At 42.3% G+C, this 24,409-nt stretch overlaps 1 protein-coding gene across 4 annotated transcripts in view; it reads left to right on the forward strand.

Moving 5' to 3' along the window:
- Positions 1 to 24,409, forward strand: part of cstpp1 (centriolar satellite-associated tubulin polyglutamylase complex regulator 1) — a 368,165-nt gene that overhangs the window by 302,502 nt on the left and 41,254 nt on the right. For all 4 annotated transcript variants that reach the window (XM_043705470.2, XM_087996319.1, XM_043705472.2 and 1 more), the window contains one exon: positions 14,689 to 14,878. In XM_043705470.2, the coding sequence (XP_043561405.2) occupies positions 14,689 to 14,878 (190 nt within the window). The remainder of the gene's footprint in view (positions 1 to 14,688; positions 14,879 to 24,409) is intronic.

Below are 24,409 nucleotides of genomic sequence, written 5' to 3' on the forward strand. Positions count from 1 at the left end.
GACAGCATGGAAACAGATCCTTCGGTCCAACCCATTCATGCTGACCAGATATCCCAATCCAATCTAATCCCACCTGCCAGCGTCCGGCCCATATCCCTCCAAACCTTTCCCATTCACATCCCCAACCAAATGCCTCTTAAATGTTGCAATTGTACCAGCCACCACCACTTCCTCTGGCAGCTCATTCCATACATGTACCATCATCTGTGTGAAAAAGTTGCCCCTTAGGTCTCTTTTATATCTTTCCCCTCTCACCCTAAACCTATGCCCTCTACTTCTGGACTCCCCGACCCCAGGGAAAAGACTTTGTCTATTTATCCTATCCATGTCCCTCATGATTTTGTAAACCTCTATAAGGTCACCCCTCAGTCTCCGGCTCTCTAGGGAAAACAGCCCTAGCCTGTTCAGCCTCTCCCTATAGCTCGAATCCTCCAACCCTGGCAACATCCTTGTAAATCTTTTCTGAACCCTTTCAAGTTTCACAACATCTTTCCGATAGGAAGGAGACTAGAATTGCATGCAGTATTCCAGCATTGGCCTAACCAGTGTCCTGTACAGCCGCAACATGACCTCCCAAGTCCTGTACTCTATTGTGGGCGGCACGGTGGCACAGTGGTTAGCACTGCTGCCTCACAGCGCCAGAGACCCGGGTTCAATTCCCGACTCAGGCGACTGACTGTGTGGAGTTTGCACATTCTCCCCGTGTCTGCGTGGGTTTCCTCCGGGTGCTCCGGTTTCCTCCCACAGTCCAAAGATGTGCAGGTCAGGTGAATTGCCATGCTAAATTGCCCATAGTGTTAGGTAAAAAGGGGTAAAGGTAGGGGTATGGGTGGGTTGCGCTTCGGCGGGTCGGTGTGGACTTGTTGGGCCGAAGGGCCTGTTTCCATACTGTAAGTAATCTAATCTAATCTAATCTACTCTGACCAATAAATGAAAGCATACCAAACACCTTCTTCACTATCCTATCTACCTGTGACTCCACTTTCAAGGAGCTATGAACCTGCACTCCAAGGTCTCTTTGTTCAGCAACACTCCTGAGGACCTTACCATTAAGTGTATAAATCCTGCTAAAATTTGCTTTCCCAAAATGCAGCAACTCGCATTTATCTGAATTAAACTCCATCTGCCACTTCTCAGCCCATTGGCCCATCTGGTCAAGATCCTGTTGTAATCTGAGGTAACCCTCTTTGCTGTCCACTATACCTCCAATTTTGGTGTCATCTGCAAACGTACCAACTCTACCTCTTATGCTCACATCCAAATCATTTATGTAAATGAAAAAAAGTAGAGGACCCAGCACCGATCCTTGTGGCACTCCACTGGTCACAGGCCTCCAGTCTGAAAAACAACCCTCCACCACCACCCTCTGTCTTCTACCCTTGAGCCAGATCTGTATTCAAATGGCTAGGTCTCCCTGTATTCCGTGAGATCTAACCTTGCTAACCAGTCTCCCATGGGGAACTTTGTCCACATAGATCACATCTGCCGCTCTGCCCTCATCAATCCTCTTTGTTACTTCTTCAAAAAACTCAATCAAGTTTGTGAGACATGATTTCCCACGCACAGAGCCATGTTGACTATTCCTAATCAGTCCTTGCCTTTCCAAATACATGTACATCCTGTCCCTCAGGATTCCCTCGAACAACTTGCTCACTACTGAGGTCAGGCTCACCAGTCTATAGTTCCCTGGCTTGTCCTTACCACCTTTCTTAAACAGTGGCACCATGTTTGCCAACCTCCAGTCTTCCGGCACCTCACCTGTGACTATCGATGATACAAATATCTCAGCAAGAGGCCCAGCAATCATTTCTCTAGCTTCCCACAGAGTTCTCTGGTACACCTGATCAGGTCCTGGGGATTTATACACTTTTACCCGTTTCAAGACATCCAGCACTTCCTCCTCTGTAATATGGACATTTTGCAAGATGTCACCATCTATTTCCCTACAGTCTATATCTTCCATATCCTTTTCCACAGTAAATACTGATGCAAAATACTCGTTTAGTATCTCCTCCATTTTCTGTGGCCCCACACAAAGGCAGCCTTGCTGATCTTCGAGGGGCCCTATTCTCTCCCTAGTTACCCTTTTGTCCTTAATGTATTTGTAAAAACCCTTTGGATTCTCCTTAATTCTATTTGCCAAAGCTATCTCATGTCCCCTTTTTGCCCTCCTGATTTCCCTCTTAAGTATACTCCTACTTCCTTTACACTCTTCTAAGGATTCACTCAATCTATCCTGTCTATACCTTATATATGCTTCCTTCTTTTTCTTAACCAAACCCTCAATTTCTTTCGTCATCCAGCATTCCCTATACCTACCAGCCTTTCCTTTCACCCTAACGGGAATATACTTTCTCTGGATTCTTGTTATCTCATTTCTGAAAGCTTCCCATTTTCCAGCCATCCTGCGAACATCTGCCCCCAATCAGCTTTCAAACGTTCTTGCCTAATACCATCAAAATTGGCCTTTCTCCAATTTAGAACTTCAAATTTTAGATCTGGTCTATCCTTTTCCATCACCATTTTAAATCTAATAGAATTATGGTCGCTGGCCACAAAGTGCTCCCCCACTGACACCTCAGTCACCTGCCCGCCTTATGTCCCAAGAGTAGGTCAAGTTTTGCACCTTCTCTAGTAGGTACATCCACATACTGAATCAGAAAATTGTCTTGTGCACACTTAACAAATTCCTCTCCATCTTAACCCTTAACACTATTGCAGTCCCAGTCTATGCTTGGAAAGTGAAAATCCCCTACCATAATCACCTTATTATTCTTACAGATAGCTGAGTTCTCCTTACAAGTTTGTTTCTCAATTTCCCTCTGACTGTTAGGAGGTCTACACTACAATCCCAATAAGGTGATTATCCCTTTCTTATTTCTTATTGGGACCCCAATTTCGAACAGATTTTAATTAGGACCTTCACTCACTAAAATGATTTCACGAAAGGAAAATCACTGACTTAAAATGGCCACAGCAATCAACTGATGACAGACTAGGCCAGCTTTATGAAACTTATGTGAGATAAACAAAGACAGTCTGAACTGAAACTGACATTTTCAAAAAGCTTTGAACCTCCGATCTACATCTCCTGTTTGCTTTACACCTTTACAGATAAGATTTATGTGTTGAAGATGAAAGGTCGCCTGATAATTACGTAATTCCGAAAAATGAGCCCAGAGATTAGAACACTCAAATGAGCTCGATTTCAAGTCACTACTTTGGCAGAGCAGCAGAGAGAAAGATGGATTTATAACTGGAACCGGAGAAGGCTTGCCCTGTCTTTCCCTGTTTTTTCTCGATCTTTCTCAAAGGACACAACCTGGTGAGAAAGCAAATTGGAGAAACATCCCTTCACCATGACCTCAAAAATATTCATAATATTTGCAACCATTACTGATACAAGATTGAATGAATATTATCTAATCTAACACATAAGGAGACTTTAAGGATTTTTAAACTGCGTGTTCTTTTATCCTCCTTTAGTACTGGGTACTCTCCCTCTTTTAAAGCTTGTACTTGTGATTGTGTATATGTTTGATATTGCACCTTTATGACTTTTCTTGAAGTTGAAGAGCAATAACATTGTTCTTCCTTTCACCCATGAGAACCTTGTATTTGGTTCCTTGATTCATTCCGGTGAACTGGTGAACAGCATTTTATTTGAGTGAAATATAGCAACGTGTTAAAAAAAATTTAAAATATTTTTTACAGGCAGTTGAGGGGGTTGAAAAGACCTGATTCATTCCTTGTCATAACAAACTGAAGGAAATTAGTATTAGTAAAAATGTAGTATTGGAGATATTAAAATGACTGTAAGTTGACAAATCCAGGTCTGAATGATCTACATCCCAGATTGCTGAACGAGGCAGCTATGGAGATAGCAAATGCATTGGTGGTCATTTATTTTTCAAAATTCTATTGATTTGAATATTGCTGAAGAATATACGTTTATTCAAGGTTTATGTCTTGCATTCATCTGGAAAATTCACAAGAATGATCAATCTAAAGGGAAAACACTCATTTTATACACTATAAGTATAGATTGCTAAAACTTAGATGCTGGAAATTAGAAACATAAACAGAAATTGCTGGAAAAATTCAGTGGGTTTTGCAGTATCTGTGAAGAGAAAGTAGAATTAACGTTTCAGGTCCAATTCTTCAGAAATGATTGTAGCTAGGAAAAGATTGATAGATATGCTAGAGAAAGGGTTGGGGGAAGGAGAAAGAGTGAACAAAAAGGTGGAAATGGAGCTCAGATACAGAGAAAAACATACAGAGGAATGGGTAAAGGTCAGCCTGGGAGAATGAATAGCTGCTAATAGGAATCATTAGTGGCTCCCAATGGGTAGTGTGTGGTAGTGGTTTATGTGATGACAGGACCTGCTGTATAGGAGTTAGGGTAAGGAGATGGGAGAAGACCCTAAAATTATTGAACTCGATATTGAGTCCAGAGGGTGGCAGACTTCCCAAGCGGAAATTGAGGTGCTGTTCTTCTGGCTTGTGCTGAACTTCACTGGAGCACTGCAGCAATCTGAGACAGAGATATTGACCAGGGAACAGGGTAGGGTGTTGAAATAAAATGCAACCGGAAGCTCAGGGTCATTTTTGAGTGTAGGTGTTCTGCAAAGCAGTCATCCAGTCTGTGTTTTGTCTTCCCAGTGTGGAGGAGACCACTTTGTGAGCAGTGAATACTAGATTGAATGAAGTGTAGGTAAATTGCTACTTCACTGGAAGTTGCGTTTGGGACCTTGGCTAGTGAAGAGGGAGGGAGTAAGCAGGCAGGTATTATACCTTCTACGGTTACAGGGGAAGGTTGAGTGTGGTGGAGACGTAGACAGACCTGTCCTGGAGGGAACAGTCCCTACAAAATGCTGACAAAGGAGGGGAGGGGAATATGTGGTGGCATCCTACTGGAGACAGTGGAAATGGCTGCTAATGACCCTTTGGATGTGGATGCTGGCGGAATGATTGTTGACGATGAGGGTACCCTCTTGCTGTTGTGGGAGGGAAGGAGGAGGGTGAGGGCTGAGGTGCGAGAGATGGGCCGGACATGGCTGGGGGCCCTGTCAACTGCTGAGGTTGGGTATCATCTGATGAGGAAGAAGGTTGACATTTTGGAGGCCTCCGAAATAGATTGCTGATTGGTTGACAAGTGGATTCGGATTGGTAGAGGCATTGTCATGAAGAGTATACCAGTTAGGTGATACTGGTGTTACACCCTCTATAAAAACCTGCACTTTTGTAAACTCACCTTTCCCAAAGCTTATCACTAAATTAGCTAATTGTAATTTTCTAAATTGAACCTTTAATTGTTTCAAGGGGTTCTTCTGGGTGTTACTCTAAACCAGTATATCATTTCTACATAGTTAGGAATACTGGAAACCATTTGATTGGTCAATCTGTGAAAAATGGCTGAAGCAGTTTTTTTTTACTTTGAATGGCATCACTTGACATTGTTAAAGAATGTCTGATGATCCGTTAGCTTGGGGTGTTAAAGCAATCCACCAGTCTCCTTTTACTAAATCTACTTTAGTAAGATTTGTATCGTCTGGCCTACATATAAATACAGACCAACAGCAATATGGTTGGCTCTTGATGAAACTGCCTGCCAAGTCACTCAGTTCAAGGCATTTAGGGGTGGCAATGAATACCAGCTTTGTCAACAATGCCACATCGCCTGGAGAAATAAATTAAGAGAAACAGCTGCACTGGCCATTTGTTGATGATATTCTTATAATTCTTAACATAACTAACTCTGTGTAAGCTCCTCTTTATGCTTCTAGTTCCATTATTTATGCTTATCCGTATGCTTCTTTATTTCCATTACTAATGTGTCAATCACTTCAGGTAATCTTTTGCGACTTAGCTTCCTTCAATCCCTTTAATAACTTGAACACTTCTATTGCATTTTGCTCAGTGTTCCAATGCATGTGACTCAAATTTTCCCAGTGGCTCTTCATAATTCAATGATATGGAAATGCCATTGTTGGAGTGGGGTGGACAAAATCAGAAGTCACACAACACCAGGTTATAGTCCAACAGGTTTATTTGAAACCACAAACTCTTGGAGCACTGCCTCTTCACCTGATGAAGGAGCAGCGCTCTGACAGCTTGTGATTTTAAATGAACCTGTTGGATTATAACCTGGTATTGTGTGACTTCTGACTTCATAATTTCAGGCTGGATCTCCAGTTTTGGCAGATGTAAAAACTTATTCCCATGGGTTCATTGACCACTGTGTTCTCCACGTGACTTTAGATACCTTTAATCAACCTGTTCAGGTACCTTATGACACATGTTAGTGACAGCTGAGACTTGAACCTAGAGCTCCTAGCCCAGGAGGCAGGAACTCCACCACTGTGCCCCAAGAGCCCTCCTGTCTAGTTATATCTGCAATGATCTAATTACTGTTCCATTGAAATTGAAAGTTAATCCATCATGAACTCCCACAATCTTCCAACTGTGACTTTGCATCATATATAGATTTATCATAGCCTTCTTGCTCTTATTTTATGTGCTATATTTATAAGACTGAATCTTATAGGCAGAAATTATTTAACTAGGAGAAAGTGAGGACTGCAGATGCTAGAGATCACAATCGAGAGTATGGTGCTGGAAAAGTACAGTTGGTTAGGCAGCATCCAAGGAGTAGGAGAATTGACGTTTCGGACATATTCCCTTCATGGGACCCTGATGAAGAGCTTATGCCTGAAACATCGATTCTCCTGCTCCTCAGAAATTATTTAACCTCTCAAAACAGAGATGGAAAATATAGTTTGCAATTAACCCACATCCATTCATTGCACTACAGACAGAATAGTAGATTCGTGTTGCCTACTGAATGACTGATGTTTTTAGTTAGTATCATCCACTATGTGCATTGAATGCATGCATCAGTAGTGAACCCAATATTGTGAATTGCTAGTATTAAAGGCAGATTGCACCTTTCAAAACAGAGAATCATTGCAGGCTTCAAGGAGTGGTGACAGGCACTTCTTAACCTTTCCATTGGAAACTGTATTGTGCTCTGATACTTTGAGTAATAATTTGCAAGGGAGTACACACAGACTTTTCAGGCACTGCAATGTGTAGATGTTGGTGGAAGAGATAAAAAGTTGAGTTGGCCTGTATCGATTGGGGTAGGAGAAGTCTATCTATACGCAGTGACAGGAAGTGACAGTAGTGTTACTCCATGAACATGGAAGCGCTGCCAGAAGTTGAACAAACTAACACAATTGTCACAGTTAGTGAGTTCACTTCCAAATGGCACATATTACCAACTGCACTACTAGCCTCGTCCATTGCTCAATTCAACATACTATCCATAGCCCCATACTCCATCCACCTACAAACAATCTTTATCAAGCAGTACATGGGCCTACAAATCAAATGCTTGATCTTACTCTCGCACAATCTTTGTACTCACAGGTAATTGGCAGCTATTCAACTATATCAGTTACACCATATCATATTGCTGGACACACTCCACTCTGATGCTTTTAACAGATGAAAGTGACTGTTAACTGCAGGCAGTAGCTTAGGGCTGGAGTTGGACAAACATACACTTTTAACTCACTTGAAGAGACAGTGTTGGGCACCATGAAAAGAGGCAAAACTGAGGATCAGGCAAACTAGCAAGGCTGAAGCAATCGATTGCAAGAGGATCTGCGTACCTAATCCTTCTTCTTCATACCACTTCTGGAAATAGATAAATCATGCAGGCTTTCTCTGCTATTCAGAGACATTTGTCTGTGAAAATGAATGGTAAATAGCAGGCCTGTCTGCTTTCCTGAGATGAGCAGGAGGAAACGGTTCATTACCCTTCAGATGTTCCAATTTAACAGCTGCACATAAAGGTACAAAGTCTCCCTTTGAAGTTATCAAAGTTAGACAAAACCATTAGGAAACGACTGTCTTTCTTTCAAAATTTTTAATACTTTTTAAAGATGTGATTAGTTCTTTGGTAGGTTTCCTTACTCTGCGGTTACGGACTACTGTTAGGACTGTGAGCTTTGGGCAACTTAGGCTTAAGTGTTTCATAACAATCCACTCATATGATATTTCGAGGCTAATGTAATATGACATTAGAATCCCTCAGGCCATTCAGCCCATTGGGTCCACATCAATCCTCCAAAGAGCATCCCACCCAGACCCGCCCCCTAACCTTGCATTTCTCATGACTAGTCCACCTAGCCAGAACATCCGTGGGCACAATGCACAATATAGCATGGCCAATCCACCTAACCTTACCTGCACTTCTTTGGACTGTAGCAGGAAACCTGAGCACGCAACAGAAACCCACGTAGACATGGGGAGTGTAAACTCCATACAGTCACCCAACGGTGGAATCAGATCCAGCGCTATGAGGCAGTAGTGCTAACCACTGAGCCACTGTGACCTGAACTTGTATTACTGTCATGTATGCTTCCCAAAATAGTGAATTCATAGTCAGCTTGACCATTTGAAGTGGGTGGAGGTAACGTTTTCACCTCTGTCTGATAGTCTGTTTGTCCGTAAACAATATATATTTTAGAAATAAATTTCAACAAAACGTGGTGCATAGATAGGGTTTGTTCAAAGGAAGAACTGATTAGATTTAGGGGAGGATGTGGATCTTGTTCCTGGAAATTTTTATAATATCACTTAACATTGAGAGATGAAGTAAATTGCCCTTTTTGTTTATCATGTGTTGTTTAATTTATCGTTTAGAATGTTGTGGATTGTTGTACCTGCTTTGCCATAATTTGTCATGTTGTTAAAATGTGAGCAGAATTTTCTCAGCAGGTTATTGACTGTGGTTTGGTTCCGTGGCTACCTGGTGAGGTCCACGCCCCCAACAACCCACCCTCCCCTCCTGGCACCTTCCATTGCCACCGCAGGTATTGCAAAACCTGCACCCACACCTCCTCCCTCACCTCCATCCAAGGCCCTAAAGGAGCCTTCCACATCCATCAAAGTTTTACCTGCACATCCACCAATATCATTTATTGTATCCGTTGCTCCCGATGCGGTCTCCTCTACATTGGGGAGACTGGACGCCTCCTAGCAGAGCGCTTTAGGGAACATCTCTGGAACACCCGCACCAATAAACCACACCGCCCTGTGGGCTCAACATTTCAACTCCTCCTCCCACTCTGCCGAGGACATGGAGGTCCTGGGCCTCCTTCACTGCTGCTCCCTCACCACCCAACGCTTGGAGGAAGAACGCCTCATCTTCCGCCTTGGAACACTTCAACCCCAGGGCATCAATGTGGACTTCACCAGTTTCCTCATTTCCCCTTCCCCCACCTCACCCCAGTTCCAAACTTCCAGCTCAGCACCGTCCCCATGACCTGTCCTACCTGCCTATCTTCTTTTCCACCTATCCACTCCATCGTCCTCTCTGACCTATCACCTTCATCCCACCCCCACCTACCTATTGTACTCTATGCTATTTTCTCCCCACCCCCACCCTCCTCTCATTTATCTCTCCACCCTGCGGGCACTCTGCCTGTATTCCTGATGAAGGGCTTTTGCCCGAAATGTCGATTTTCTTGCTCCTCAGATGCTGCCTGAACTGCTGTGCTTTTCCAGCACCACTCTACTCCAGAATCTGGTTTCCAGCATCTGCAGTCATTGTTTTTACCTGAAGCCTCGTCAGTAAGAAGGAAGCTTTTAATAAAGCCATTCATTTTTATTAGCTTTATAATTATGTTATGGTCCCAACTGATGGTTCAATAGGACAAAGTCAGAACCCAGAATCTGGCTTGATAGTTTTTTTTTAAATTTAGTTAGCATGGCTGTCAGTCACTAAGCCATAGTCATATGAGGCTGTGGAAAATTTTTAATAATGGATCAGAAGTTTATTACAATAAAAGAGGCAAATAAAAAACAACAAGCTAGATTTTAAGGATATAGGATCCAAAAAGATCTTACAAAACTCAAGATAAAAGGTTTGAACTCTAGTTTTCCTCCACTATTTTATCCCGTGACTCAAATCCAGTAGAGTTACACCTCTATATCAAATCCTTAAGTTCCACAAATTTTCCCTAGTTTCTGTGAACTGTGGAGATTCCTTACATGAATACAAAGCTGAGAGCTTAAAACTTATAATTCACAGAAGATTTTGAGTCAAACTCTTTGGTCTGGAAGGTCCTTAAACAAAAACTCTGCTCAGTTAAATTATTTCCTTAACTGCAATGAAAAAAGTCTCTGTTGGAGAGAAACTATTTTGATTTCTGACCCCAACCAGGTTGCCTCTAAACTATCCAAAAAGATTTCAGTTCTTGGGTTTTTTAAACTAAGATCAATTCTTGATTATTGTTGTGATCCCAGCTGATATTACAACTGGACAAGACCAGTCCCAGAATGAAATCTGACCTGATAGATCAATGTTTTAAAAAACTGCTACCAAGTTCACAACATTAACTCTGTTTCTCTCACCACAGATGCTGCCAGACCTGCTGGGTTTCTCCAGAACATTTTGCGTCTGTTTCAGATTTCCAGCATCTGCAGTACCCATGCTTTTATAGTTTATTTCTTTTACAGCTGTATATAGAACCTTTTTTTTAAGGAAAACTATTGAATCTGACTTCAGTCAGGTATCCTTTGAATTGATTCCAAAAGCTTTTGAACTGATTTTTTAAATTCAAAATATTTTTATGCTAAAAATAATATCTTAATGTTTAATCTCTCTGGCCGTGAATTCACACATTAACAAAAGACCTCTCCATTAACAATCCAGGAGGCTTGCAATCACCTGCTGTCTGTTACATATCAAGTTTCAGAAAAGACTAAATAATGTTTATACCTATTTACAAAAAAAAATCCATTGGCCATTAGTTTGAAACCAAAGCTTATAAAAATAATTTACATAAATTGCACTCTGTCCATCACATTATTTTGAGTGGAAATCAGGCACTACCTGTTGTAAACCCTACAGTATAAACATCTCATTGTATTTGCCCTCTAGGCGTTCACAGTTAGCTGCTCTCGAACACATTCTGGATCAGACCACTGTTCTGGAAGGACTGCCTGACCTGATTTCTTTTTCTAAAAAAACTTCACTGAAGTAACCAACTCTAATATGGCACTGTTTTGAAATCCAGCATTATGAATAATCGGTCAAATCACATAACTTTCATCACAATTACAGAACATCAAGCAGGTAGTAAAGGTCTCAAGGAAGAGCTGTATAATTACAATAAAATTGATTTGACACAACATGGTAGAGATATGTGTTGAACTGAAATAGAGTACCACTCAGGATGATGTGTAACTTGGAGGAAAAATTTGGGTTTTGATCCCAAGCTCTTCCTTAAGTTATGGGTTTAATGGAACGAAATATGCCAAGGTGTTTCACAAGAGCAAAATAAATGTCATGACATTGAAGAAAAACATGTGCTGGAAATCAAGCCCCAATAATCCTGAGTCATCAATTTAATCACTCAGCTGCTTCATTTACCTGACATTGACCATTATGTAAGATAAACAAAACTCACAACAGGTTTCGTCAATAAACATGGAAACAATGACTTACTTATTATAAAAACCAAAAGAACTGCGGATGCTATAAATCAAAAACAAAACAGAAGTTGCTGGAAAAGCTCAGCAGATCTGGCAGTATCTGTGAAAAGAAGTCAGAGTTGATGTTTCAGGTATGGTGACCCTGAGTTTTTGTTTCGGACTTATTTATTATAGTAAATTTATCCCTTAAAGGCAAATGGATTAACTACTAATCAGTAAACTGAACCTATACCTTTGTAAAATCCAAACATGCACACTTCCATTCACAAATAGATTTGATTTGATTTATTATTATCACATTCTGAGATACAGTGAAAAGTGTTGTTATATGTGCTATTCAGGTACATCATATACATGAAAGTAATAGAACAGAATGCAAAATACAGTGTTACAACTACATAGAAGGTGCAGAGAGAGATCAACTTTAATAGTTGAGAGGTCCGTTCAAAAGTCAGATAACATTGGGGCAGAAGCTGTTCTTGAATCTGTTGGTACATGTTTTCAAACTTTTGTATCTTCTGCCCAACAGAAGAAGGTGGAAAACAGTATAACAAGGTTGGAAGAGATCTTTCTTTATGTTGGTTGCATTCCTGTGGGAAGTGTAGATGGAGTCAATGGATGGAAGTCTAGTTTGCGTGATGGACTAGACTGTGTACACAACACTCTGTAGTTTATTGCTGTGTTGGGCAGAACAGTTGCCATACCACACTATGAAGCAGCCAGATAGGATGTTTTGTGTGGTGCGTTTATAAAAATTGGAAAGAGTCATTTTGGACGTGGTGAATTTCCTTAGCCTTCCAAGGAAATAAAGACATTGGTGTGCTTGGACAGTGCAGTGAAAGTAGACAGTTTTCCATAAGTAATATGGGTGAAACGTATAAGCAAAGGGGAACAAATTCTGTGGTTCAAGAGTCCATGCTGTAAGGGTGGAATGAGATGACAGACACTGTAAAAACTGTAAAAACGCCATCCCATTCTCCCAATTCCTTCGACTCCACCGCATCTGCTCCCAGGCCTCGTGCTCCCACGAGGAAGTTGAACAGTTCATCCACTTCACCAACACCTTCCACCCCGACCTCAAATTCACCTGGACAGCCTCAGATTCCTCCCTCCCCTTCCTTGACCTTTCTATTTCCATCTCAGGCGACCGAATCAACACGGACATCTACTACAAACCGACCGACTCCCACAGCTACCTGGACTACACCTCCTCCCATCCTGCCCCCTGTAAAAACGCCATCCCATTCTCCCAATTCCTTCGACTCCGCCGCATCTGCTCCCAGGAGGACCAGTTCCAAAAACGCACAACCCAGATGGCCTCCTTCTTCAAGGACCGCAATTTCCCCCCCGACGTGGTCGACAATGCCCTCCACCGCATCGCTTCCACTTCCCGCTCCTCCGCCCTTGAACCCCGCCCCTCCAACCGCCACCAGGACAGAACCCCACTGGTGCTCACCTACCACCCCACCAATCTCCATGTACAGCGCATCATCCGCCGTCATTTCCGCTACCTCCAAACGGACCCTACCACCAAGGATATATTTCCCTCCCCTCCCCTATCAGCATTCCGTAAAGACCACTCCCTCCGTGACTCCCTCGTCAGATCCACACCCCCCACCAACCCAACCTCCACTCCCGGCACCTTCCCCTGCAACCGCAGGAGATGCAAGACTTGCGCCCACACCTCCCCCCTCACCTCCCTCCAAGGCCCCAAAGGAAACTGCCACAGATTCACCTGCACCTCCACACATACCATCTATTGCATCCTCTGCACCCGATGTGGCCTCCTCTATATTGGGGAGACACGCCGGCTACTTGTGGAGCGTTTCAGAGAACACCACTGGGACACCCGGACCAACCAACCCAACCACCCTGTAGCTCAACATTTCAATTCCCCCTCCCACTCCACCAAGGATATGCAGGTCTTTGGACTCCTCCATCGTCAGACCACAACAAAACGACGGTTGGAGGAAGAACGCCTCACCTTCCGGCTAGGAACCCTCCAACCACAAGGGATGAACTCGGATTTCACCAGTTTCCTCATTTCCCCTCCCCCCACCCAGTCTCAGTCAAATCCATCAAATTCAGCACCGCCTTCCTAACCTGAGATCTTCTTCCCGACCTCTCCGCCCCCACCCCAGTCTGACCTATCACCCTCACCTTGACCTCTTTCCACCTATCACATTTCCGACGCCCCTCTCCCAAGTCCCTCCTCCCTACCTTTTATCTTAGCCTGCTGGACAAACTTTCCCCATTCCTGAAGAAGGGCTTATGCCCGAAATGTCGATTCTCCTGTTCCCTGGATGCTGCCTGACCTGCTGCGCTTTTCCAGCAACACATTTCCAGCTCTGATCTCCAGCATCTGCAGACCTCACTTTCTCCTCAAAGACACTGTCACAGGTCTTGTTGGCTTTGATGATAATATACCGTTGTTGTCAATCCTCAATTCAGTAACCAGTCATTTAAACATATGATTTTGCTTGAGGTAGAAATTTTGTTTTTAAATCTTTTAATGCTGTTTATTTTCCTACTCTCAGCGAGGGATAGTTAAAGATTTTATTTAATTTGAATACTTTTGGAAGTCTGAAGGTAACTGGTGGCAAACTGCATCTTGACTCATGAAAACAGATTCTTAACCCATAGACATCTGGTGCCAGCATTTCTCACAAAATTTATGAAGTCCAGCTACTCATTGTAGCTTATATAACCAATAAGGGAACACTACACTGTTCTGCTTTTAACCTTCAAGTTGTTAAAAAGGGGTATTTTCTACAACAGTTCAAACTTCCAATTTCCCAGTTTATACTTCAAATAAGAGATGTGCTCCTTTCATAACACCAAGTAGGACCCTGAGCCACAGAATGAGAAATTATGTCAAATGACAAAAAGCTTGAGTGATAAAACTAGATTTTAAGAAGTGTCTTAAAGCAGGACAGCAAGGTAGAGAGGTACAGCGGTAAAGGGAGGGAATTCCAGAGCTTGGAGCCGAGTTAGGTGAAGGCACAGCCACTAATGATGGAGCAGTTATAATGGAGAATGTATAAGTAATCGGAATTAGATGAACACTTTGGAGAGTTGTTGGTTTGGAGGAAAGTACTCGAGTTTTATAATCAAAATCACATGATTAACCATTAACGTATGTAGTACATTTTAATAAAACCTTTGGCATTTTTCCCTTAGAATATCTCGAAAGCATTTCTATTATTTATCAAGACCTCCTTATGGGGAAAAATCCGAATGCTGTGATTGTGCCAACTTCCTCCGTCCAACAACATCGGTTACTGTCTGTTGAAACAGCAACACAAGAAGGTGTTGATGCATCCCAGTTTTATGACTGTTTGGAAACACTCTGTGACAGATATAAGCACAAGTAAGTAATGTTATTATAGTAGTTGGTATTGTATGTTGAGTCTGTGATTTATGTTGTCATTAATCAGTTTTTTTCCTTTATTCAGTATTAATGTCAATTTGTTTCTAATATTTGTCACTCATAACTAACATCGCGTTTTTTCCTGTGTATTCCACCAACAAAATTTGTCCCAAAAGAAGAAAACAACCACAATTCCATATTTCAAGAGGAGACAAAGTTCTCGGGTTATTATCACTGAACTATTAATCCAGAGATGCAGGTAATGATCTAGATGCCCTGGTTCAAATCCCACATTTGCATATAGTTTAGTATTTGAGTTCAATAAAAAAAATCTGGAATCAAGGGTTTAATGATAACCTGACTTTGATCAGTGTCAATTGTTGGGGAAAATCTCATCTGTTTCATCTTTGCCTGGTATGCCTATCTGTGACTCCAGGCACATAGTAATGTGCAGTAACTCTTATCTGTCCTCTAGTCAATTAGGGGTCATCAACAAATGGTGGTTTAGCCACAATGCCCACGTCTTGGGAATGAATTTTTGAAAAACATTTCCTGAAATCGAACATTATGAGCATTACAAAGATATGTAAGAATTGAAAATTTATCTTTCAAGTTACCCGTTATTCTTCCTAGGTTGGAATTAATTGTACCACTATGACACCAGTTGGTATACCTGGAAGTTATGGGTATAGTCCCATGGGGCTTGGCTGATCCTGGGTATGTAGGGGCACTCTCATGAGTGCGGATGACACACAAGATCTGGCAAAACCCGAAGGGTAGGTGGTGACACTGTTGTCACGTAAGTCCCATCTCCATCTCCATCCATTAGGATTTAATGTCACATTTGAAGCACAGGCAACCCTGCACTGGAGGTAGAAATTGTCCTGCAGGCTTTTTAAGGTGACCCTGCAGTTTAAATTCCCAGTGTCTGAAGCTCAGTTGCTCAGCACAAAAAGACATCCAAAGTCCAGAGAGAAGATTCCTCCACTGTCACACTGAGTTGCATCAGCAGTTCATCTGAGGTCTGAGGTGTCACAGTTCAGATGGGGTAACCCCTTCATCTGTCATTACCTCCTTGAAGTTCTGTCCCCTTGAGGGCTCAGATATGTGTCAAGAGTGTGGTCCTGGAAAAGCACAGTAAGTCAGGTAGCATCCGAGGAGCAGGAGAATCGACGTTTTGGGCATAAGCCCTTCATCAGCAATGAGGCTTGTGGGCTGGGGAGCTGAGAGATCTGTGGTACTACTTTAAGAGATAACCCATCTGCACCTCAACTGTGGACTGCCCTATTACATATTGGACCTATTTCTTCTGGATTTCCTGCCTGAGCATCTCAGCTCAGGTAGTTTCTACACACAGACAATGTCTCCATGAGCATACAGTACACTGTGCATAAGGTCCTGCAAGGATTCTCAGGGAGAGTTTTTAATCCAAAGACAGCTGGTGCCAACATGTCTCACAAAAGTGTCAATCCAGTTACTCTATAGGTTACATGAGTTACATGATCTTGTGTAGCCTTTAGTAACCCTCGAGTTGTTAAACAAAAAGGTTATTCTCTATAACGCGGCAGTCAGAGAGAGCCAAAGAAACCACATCTGAGTAACCATGTTTTATTGGGTGGGTTACTAAATGCGTCAGAGATAGGTATGAGTTTCATTAATTCAGGAAGCATGATTATATCATGTCAATTGCACTTAAACAACACACAGATTGAAAATTTAGCATGTCAGCACCTTCCGGTTGCTAATGTGGGATATTTCTCATTTTGTTACCACCCACTTGATTGCCACCACAGGAGGCTGTTGTGCACCTCTCTGTATATTTCTCTGTGCACGTCTGTCATCTTCCATGCTACAACAGGCTCCATAAAATCAAGACTGGGGTCTTTCCCTCATGTTTGACCCAGTGCACCACACTGGGCCCCACAGACACACTCAAGCTGTAATATATCATGCTGCATTACTTGTCACCCCCGCTGCTGAGATCAAATGTTTGGAGACCCCTGGTCAGAGTGGTCTCTTTCAGCAATACTTAGATAATAAACACAATTGCACTGCCGATCTGACTGTAAATGACCAAGCAACAAGACAGTACAGTAATTCCCCAGAATCAATGAAATGCTCTAACTTGGGACCAATCCCACTGCTGTACAGCAGCAGCTCCATATCTCACAGCAGCTTTGTAGCTGAAATTGTCAGTTTGCTGTTTTTTTTTAAAACTGTCATTTTAGAAATGATTGATTGTGCTAAATACATCTCCACTCATTATTTAAGCTGTCCTCTGTAGCTAGAAACATAATTTTAGCTTTTTTGAGCAATGCTCTTGCCACTGAATCAGAAGGTCAATGCTAAGTAAGTTCTGTCTTATCAAATATAGCATATTTCAGGAGAGTTATACGAATGCCTTGTCTGCTTACTCAGGAGGACATAAACTATAGTTTTCTAAGATTAGGGCATATATTCGGTCCTGTCTTGTCCTGTTTGTAGTTGCTTCTCTTGGAGATCTGCTATCATTGATGGGTCAAACACCCTTACCAATATGATATGTTTGAAATATTCCATCTATGTTACCCCATAACATATACCATGAAACTAGGTTCTTTTTGATATAGATATCTCGAAGTTCATGAACAATAATAATTATTAACACTGTTATATCAGACTTGTGCATTGACTGGGATATCTGCTTATTAATGTTACAAATGTATTAGAGTCAGAATTTTCCCAGCCTCTGAATGGCATGGCATTGGTCAGGAAGTTGGGAGAATTGTATGAGTTTGGCAGTAAAAAGTTTCTCAATTTGAAGAGCAAATTGTCCCATTTTCAAACCAAATGCTGAACGGCAAGGCAAGATTCTCTCTGATGAGTCGTGAAAAACTTATTTGCATACTTTAATATGTATTAACATCTCATTACAGTTCATCTCGCCCAATTTATATGCAGCTTCCTATTCGCCAGATCAAAACAATTCACGACATGAAGGTTATAGCAATTTTCCGATGAGTCCGGCTTGCCACCTCTGGCCTTCGGTCTTGGACCCATTAGCCTATGTCTCAAGGTGCAAAATATGGGCAGCAGCCATCCACAAATGTTGGGATCTGATGTGTACCATCCCCAATGCTCCCTCATGGTGGATCTCAGATCCATTTGCAAGACAATCCTGCATTTCCGTACTGCGGTCTGGAGCAAGCCAGTGTCTTTCATTGGAATGCTGTTGCCAGCAGTTATGCAGCAAGCAGACTGCATGTGCCTTAACTAAAGTACAACCTGGCAAAGTCTAAGGGAATAGTCCTCAGTCAAGTCAAAGGAGACACCCTTCAGTCAGGCAACTGAAGTAAGTTAATAGCTGCCTCCGATATCTGTCCAGGGCTTCAGGTAGTTAGAGTCAAGGGACTCATACTAATACAGTTTGGAAAGCGGACTATGGTCAACACTGGGCATCCATTGTAGTCAGAGAATAAGTCAGTTGAAGATTTGCAAATAGATTAATCAGGGGTGTTAAATGAATACATTGCATCTGCCTTAACAGAAGTGGAAGAAGCTGTTCCCAAGCCATGGTGACAGAGGGGAACTCTATCACTAGGAGAGTTATAAATTAATTAGGAAGAAGTCTTGTATTGATGTACTGTTGGTACTTAAAGCTGGCGTGACACAAAGACTGAATGAAATGCAACCAAGGATCTTGAAGGAAATGAGGGGGACCATAGGAAGGAGACTGGCCATAACCTTTCAGTCTTCTCTGGACTTGGAAGTGCCTGAAGACTGAAGAATTGCAAATATCACAGCCTTGTTCAACAACACTTGTAAATGCAGACTAATCAGTTTAACCTCAGTGGTGGAGAAGCTTCTAGAAATAGTTATTTAAGATAGAATTAGTAGGCACGTGGAAAAAGGTGGGTTGATTATGAAGAGTCAGCATGGGTTTCTAAAGCGGAATCAAGTTTAACTAACTTGCTGGAGTTTTGGAAGACGTAACAGAAAGATTTGATGTTCATGTATAATATATTCATGGATTTCCAGAAAGCATTTGATATAATTCCATACAAGAAAATTCTGAGGGAAGTATAGGCCATGGTATAAAAGGGACAGGAGCAATGTGGATACAAAATTGGCTGATTGAAAGGAAACAGAAAGCAATGATCAATGGGTATTTTTTCATCTGGAGAAAGGTTTGTAGTAGAGTTTCCTAGGGTCAGTATTGGGGCACGAAAATAGAACAAAGAACTGAGTGTTGGACGTCTGAAACAAAAATATAAATCGCTGGAGAAAATTCAGAGCAGAAGTTCTGAAGAAGGGTCACTAACTCTGCTTTCTATCTACTGATGCTGCCAGACCTTCTGAATTTCTCCAGCAATTTCTGTTTTGTTTCAGTACTGAGATCTTTGCTTTTCCTGATATATATCAAAGATATATATGGATCTTGATGTGCAGGAGATAATTTCAAAATTTGCAGGTGACACAAAACTTGGAAGAATGTGAGGAGGATGGTGTGGAAGGTACAGATAGATGGCAGATATAGTTCAATTGAGTGAAGTGAGACATGATGCACTTTATGAATTTTGAAAGACAGCCTAAAAGAGGGTCAGGGCTAGGGTTGATTGGGAGGAACAAATCTAAAGGGTGTGCAGGAGCAGAGGAACCTGGGTGTATATATGCACTGAGGAGAAAGTGAGGTCTGCAGATGCTGGAGATCAAAGTTGAAACTTTATTGCTGGAACAGCACAGCAGGTCAGGCAGCATCCAGGGAACAGGAGATTCGACGTTTCGGGCACAGGCCCTTCTTCAGGAAATGCCACATTTCCTGAAGAAGGGCCTGTGCCCGAAACGTCGAATCTCCTGTTCCCTGGATACTGCCTGACCTGCTGTGCTGTTCCAGCAATAAAGTTTCAACGTATATATGCACTGATCATTGCAGATGCTAAGACAGGTAGGGAGAGCAGTAAGTAAAGCCTACAGTGTTCTCAGATTTATTAATGGGGCACAGAGTACAAGAGCAGGGAAGTGAAGTTGAAATTGTGAATTTGACTTATTAAACTTCAGCTGGAATGTTATATACAGTTGTGGCTGCCACATTATAAGGTATAAGATGTAACTGCATAGAAGAGAGAGAGTGCAGAAGCAATTTACAAGAATGGTTCCAGAAATGAGAATCTTCAATAATGATGATAAATTGAAGAAGTTGGGACTGTTCTCCTTAGAGAGAAGAAAGCTGAAGGGATATTTGATAGATGTGTTTAAAATCATGAATGGGTGGCATGGAGTATATAGGGAGAAGCAGTTCCCAATGCAAAAGGTACAAGAATGAGAGGGTGTCGATTGAAAGTGCTGTACAAAAGAACAAGGCTGATGTAAGAAATAAATGTTTTCACACAGCACGTAGGCAGGATATGGAATGCATTGCCTGGTTATCCACTGAATGATTATCTGGGTAGAAGTAGTGTGCAGAAGTATGGAGTAAAAGTAGAAGATTAGATAACGTTGTTCATCTGAAGAGCCAATGTAGACATGATGGGCTGAATGGACTCCTTCTGCATCAAAACAATTCTGTGATCAATGAAGGCTGTCTGTTCAAGTCAGTGAAGATGGTTGGCCACAATCAGTTCTGAGAGTCCAGTTACCCAAAGTCAATGTGCTGTTTAATCAGGGGCTACAGCTGCAGGAGGAAAGCAGGGCAACTCATTGTGCGGTTTGGAAGCAGCTCAGTGGGATGCAAATTGTGAAGGGGGGAAACTCAGCAGGTCAGAGCGAGGGACATGGGAGTATGGAAAGGAAAGGGTAATGCTAGGGGGTGGGGATGTTATGGACAGTTAGCACCACGATGTCTTCAGTAAGGGGGCAGTGCATTATTATGTCTGGCATGAGGATTCAATATCTAGATCGATATTGCTGGAAATGCACAGCAGGTCAAGCAGCATCCAAGGAGCAGGAAAATCGATGTTTTGGGCAAAAGCCCTTCATCAGAAAGAGCTTTTGCCCGAAACGTCGATTTTCCTGCTCCTCGGATGCTGCCTGACCTGCTGTGCTTTTCCAGCACTACGCTAATCTAGACGCTGATTTCCAGCATCTGCAGTCCTAACTTCTGCCATGAGGATTCAGTAGGCTGGGGCTCGGGTGGGAGAGTATAGAGGGAATGTGAACAGTTAATCAAACTGATTGAGTAGAAGTGCAATGAAGATCAAGGCTGATGCGTTGACTGGGAGGCCTATCAAGAACAGAATGTGTAGTTATGGTGGGTCACTGTGTGAAGCATGGATGTGATTTTCTTCCCTTGAAATTCAAATAATAAATGTGTAATGGAGATGAAAATGGCTGCCACTACGCCCAGATGGAATTGTCTCGTTCTGTGAGGGAGGGGTCTTCACTTCTTCCGTAGCGTGAAACAGACATGGATGCAGTGCAGGTGAAAAACACCTATGATCACAAAATGTTGTATGTGAACCTTAGGCAATAATGTACGAGTGAACCACAAATCCTGACCCCAAGCACTCTTGACCACATCTCGCAGCATCAGGAGGCAATCCCACTAGTGACTGTGATGCACAATCAATGTATTGCATTCCCGACATTTCAATGTTATTTCATTTTGCTTACATCACGACTGAGGCAGCTCGATGTCGGGCTGTGTGTGGGCTCCTGAGCCCGGGGCTCCCGTCCGCTTTCTTTCTTTACTTTTTTTTTCTTTTTACTTCTGCTCTTGTTCTTTTTTTGGGGCCTTTTGCAGAGGATTAATTGGCAGCATTGACACAACAGCAAGAGCGGGCCATGTGTGGAATGGTGAATGCAGCAGCCTCCTGACAGTCTGAAGTGGCAATGACGCTGGAGATTGGAGGTAGCAGCAGCAAGGATATGGGGATAAGACTTCAACTTTACAATCTGGGTGTACCTCTTACCTTTTGGCTTTCTTTTATTTCTGCATTTTTAAAATGATGTTTCTGTAACCAATATGGCACGTGAGAATGGTGACTTTGTACACTTTACACTGCACTCAGTGCACATGACAATAAATTCTAATTCTAATTCTAGACAGATTCACTCTAATTGTCAAAGTATCAATTACGTTCCAAGGTCCCATAGCCTGCACATGGTGGAGGAGCTGCATACTGCACGCATGCAATTTAAAACACTGTGTAACATGACAGAGGGCTAGACTCTACGCCTTTGATCTTATACTTGCAGCTTGACTGACATTCGCTCACACATCTGATGATGAAAAGTGAACATATATTTAGATTAGATTACATTACAATGTGGAAACAGGCCCTTCGGCCCAACAAGTCCACACCGACCCGCCGAAGCGCAACCCACCCATACCCCTACATTTACCCCTTACCTAACACTACGGGCAATTTAGCATGGCCAATTCACCTGACCTGCACATCTTTGGACTGTGGGAGGAAACCCACGCAGACACGGGGAGAACTTGCAAACTCCACACAGTCAGTCGCCTGAGGCGGGTCTCTAGTGCTGTGAGGCAGCAGTGCTAACCACTGTGCCACCGTGCCGCCCAAATACGTAATTGCATTTACAATGAGGTTTCACCCATACCACCTATGTGCCCTCAGAAGATCTTCCTCCTTTCCTTTATTATGTTTCTTGCAGTCCCAGGATAAACAACTGGCCTGGAGGGAGTCTATGCTACAGTGGAGTTTGTTTGTCTTGGAGTTTTGGTCTGAGGGGTGTTTGTGTCTGGAGCAACCAGGCTTGTTGTGAGTGTGCCCTACCCAGTGGCACTGCCCAACCTCCTTATGAGGAAAGGGTACCTGGACTGAGGTAAGACTCCCATCTTCTTGTCACCACGCCTTTGGTGATGAGGGCAATTTGCTAGATTGATGGATTGCAGAACAGACTTGCTAAACATTTTTGACAGATTGAATTACGTGCAGGGGATCTTCCTACGATATATATGGTGAGTCTTTACGTAAAAGGACTAGAAGAAGAGAGACTTTGATCACAAGATTCAGAATGTCTGGAGAGTGTAGAATCAAGACAAGTATGAATTATAATTTTAAAAACTCCAATGCTGGAAATCAGAAACAAAAACTGAAATTGCTGGACAAACTCAGAACTGAAGAAGGGTCACTTGACCTGAAACACTAATTCTGCTTTCTCTCTACAGATGCTGCCAGACCTGCTGAGTTTTTCCAGCAATTTCTGCTTTTGTTACCTTTGAATTGATCTTTATCATGTGCTGTAGATAGCTTCTGTACATGTTCTCTGTTGGTAAGATCTGGCCTAATATCATTGACCAGGAGCAGACAGGTGGGACTAGTTTCATTTGGGATTATGGTCAGCATGGACTGGTTGGCCCGAAGGGTCTGTTTCTGTGCTGTATGACTGTATGACCCTGATGAGCAGATTGTTTTGCAGAAATTGATTTGGCTTTTGCTGATGCAACGTATTTTTCACATTGAGAGGGGAATTAATGTCACTGGGACTCTGCTCAAACAGTTTAACAATCATGTTTAGTAGCTGAAGTGCCATCTTATAAATCATTTTTAATTCAGCTGTTCAGATCCTCTGGGCCAGAGGTAAGGATACTATCACTGTGCCACAAGATGGCTTAAAGCATCATGTTATAGATGCACAGCCACCAGCAATATTTTCACGAAATTTATGGGGAGCTCTCCACAATTTATGCCATAATCCTCCAGGATGTTTAAACCTACCTGTAGCTTTAGTGTGGTAACTCAGAACAATACTATTCTTTCAAAATAACTGCATCTTTTAAGTATGTATTCTCGGGGTGTCAGCTTTTCTGAGGCTTTGCCTGCAATTTTTAAGCACACCTTGTGTCTGTTTTCTCTGTTGCCTGACACACAGTAGTACTCTTACAATACTCACCTTCCGCATGTTTACAATCCGCATGTTTACAATGTTTCACCTTCCACACACAGATGTCTTTAACATTGGTCTCTACTGTCTTCAAAAGAACAGTGCATCATCACTGGGATATTTTGACTGTCTTCCTCAGCCACCTGCCTTTTTCACCATGGTGTATTTGCAGCTTTTTGCTTGCTCACTCTAACATGCCTGCCATCTGAAAATGTTCAGTGACAAAAGGAAGCAAAGATAGCTTGCTGCTTTATCATTGTAACCCCCTCCGCAAAGCTGTACAGATTACACGATATGGGCTGTTACGTTAATTGATTTGTACTTTATCTTTCATTAAATTGTAAAATCTTGGAACAAAATTCCCTGAAATTAATGTTTTGTTAAAACCAGTCACAAGCAAATCCCATCAGAACGAGACAAAAGAGTTATTATTGATGCAGTTTCTCAGCAGGACATTATGCTGCCTTCAAATTGATACCAGCACAAACCCCACCACAAGAACCATAGATTTCATGGTAAAATTAAATCTGCTGCACGTTGGCAGGATTTACGTTACAAAGTTTGTGCCAAAGTTCAGTCCGTGCCAGATTGATTCTGGCATGAACTCAGAAATTTAAGCAGGTTATTGAATCATTTCAGTTGCACAGAGTGACATGTTGAATCTTAAAGGATGCCAATTCTTCTTCTAAACATATGAAGTTC

The sequence above is a fragment of the Chiloscyllium plagiosum genome, unplaced genomic scaffold (assembly GCF_037043375.1).
Source record: "Chiloscyllium plagiosum isolate Xiang-an unplaced genomic scaffold, Cpla_swu_hap1 HiC_scaffold_18, whole genome shotgun sequence".
NCBI classification, from domain to species: Eukaryota; Metazoa; Chordata; class Chondrichthyes; order Orectolobiformes; family Hemiscylliidae; genus Chiloscyllium; species Chiloscyllium plagiosum.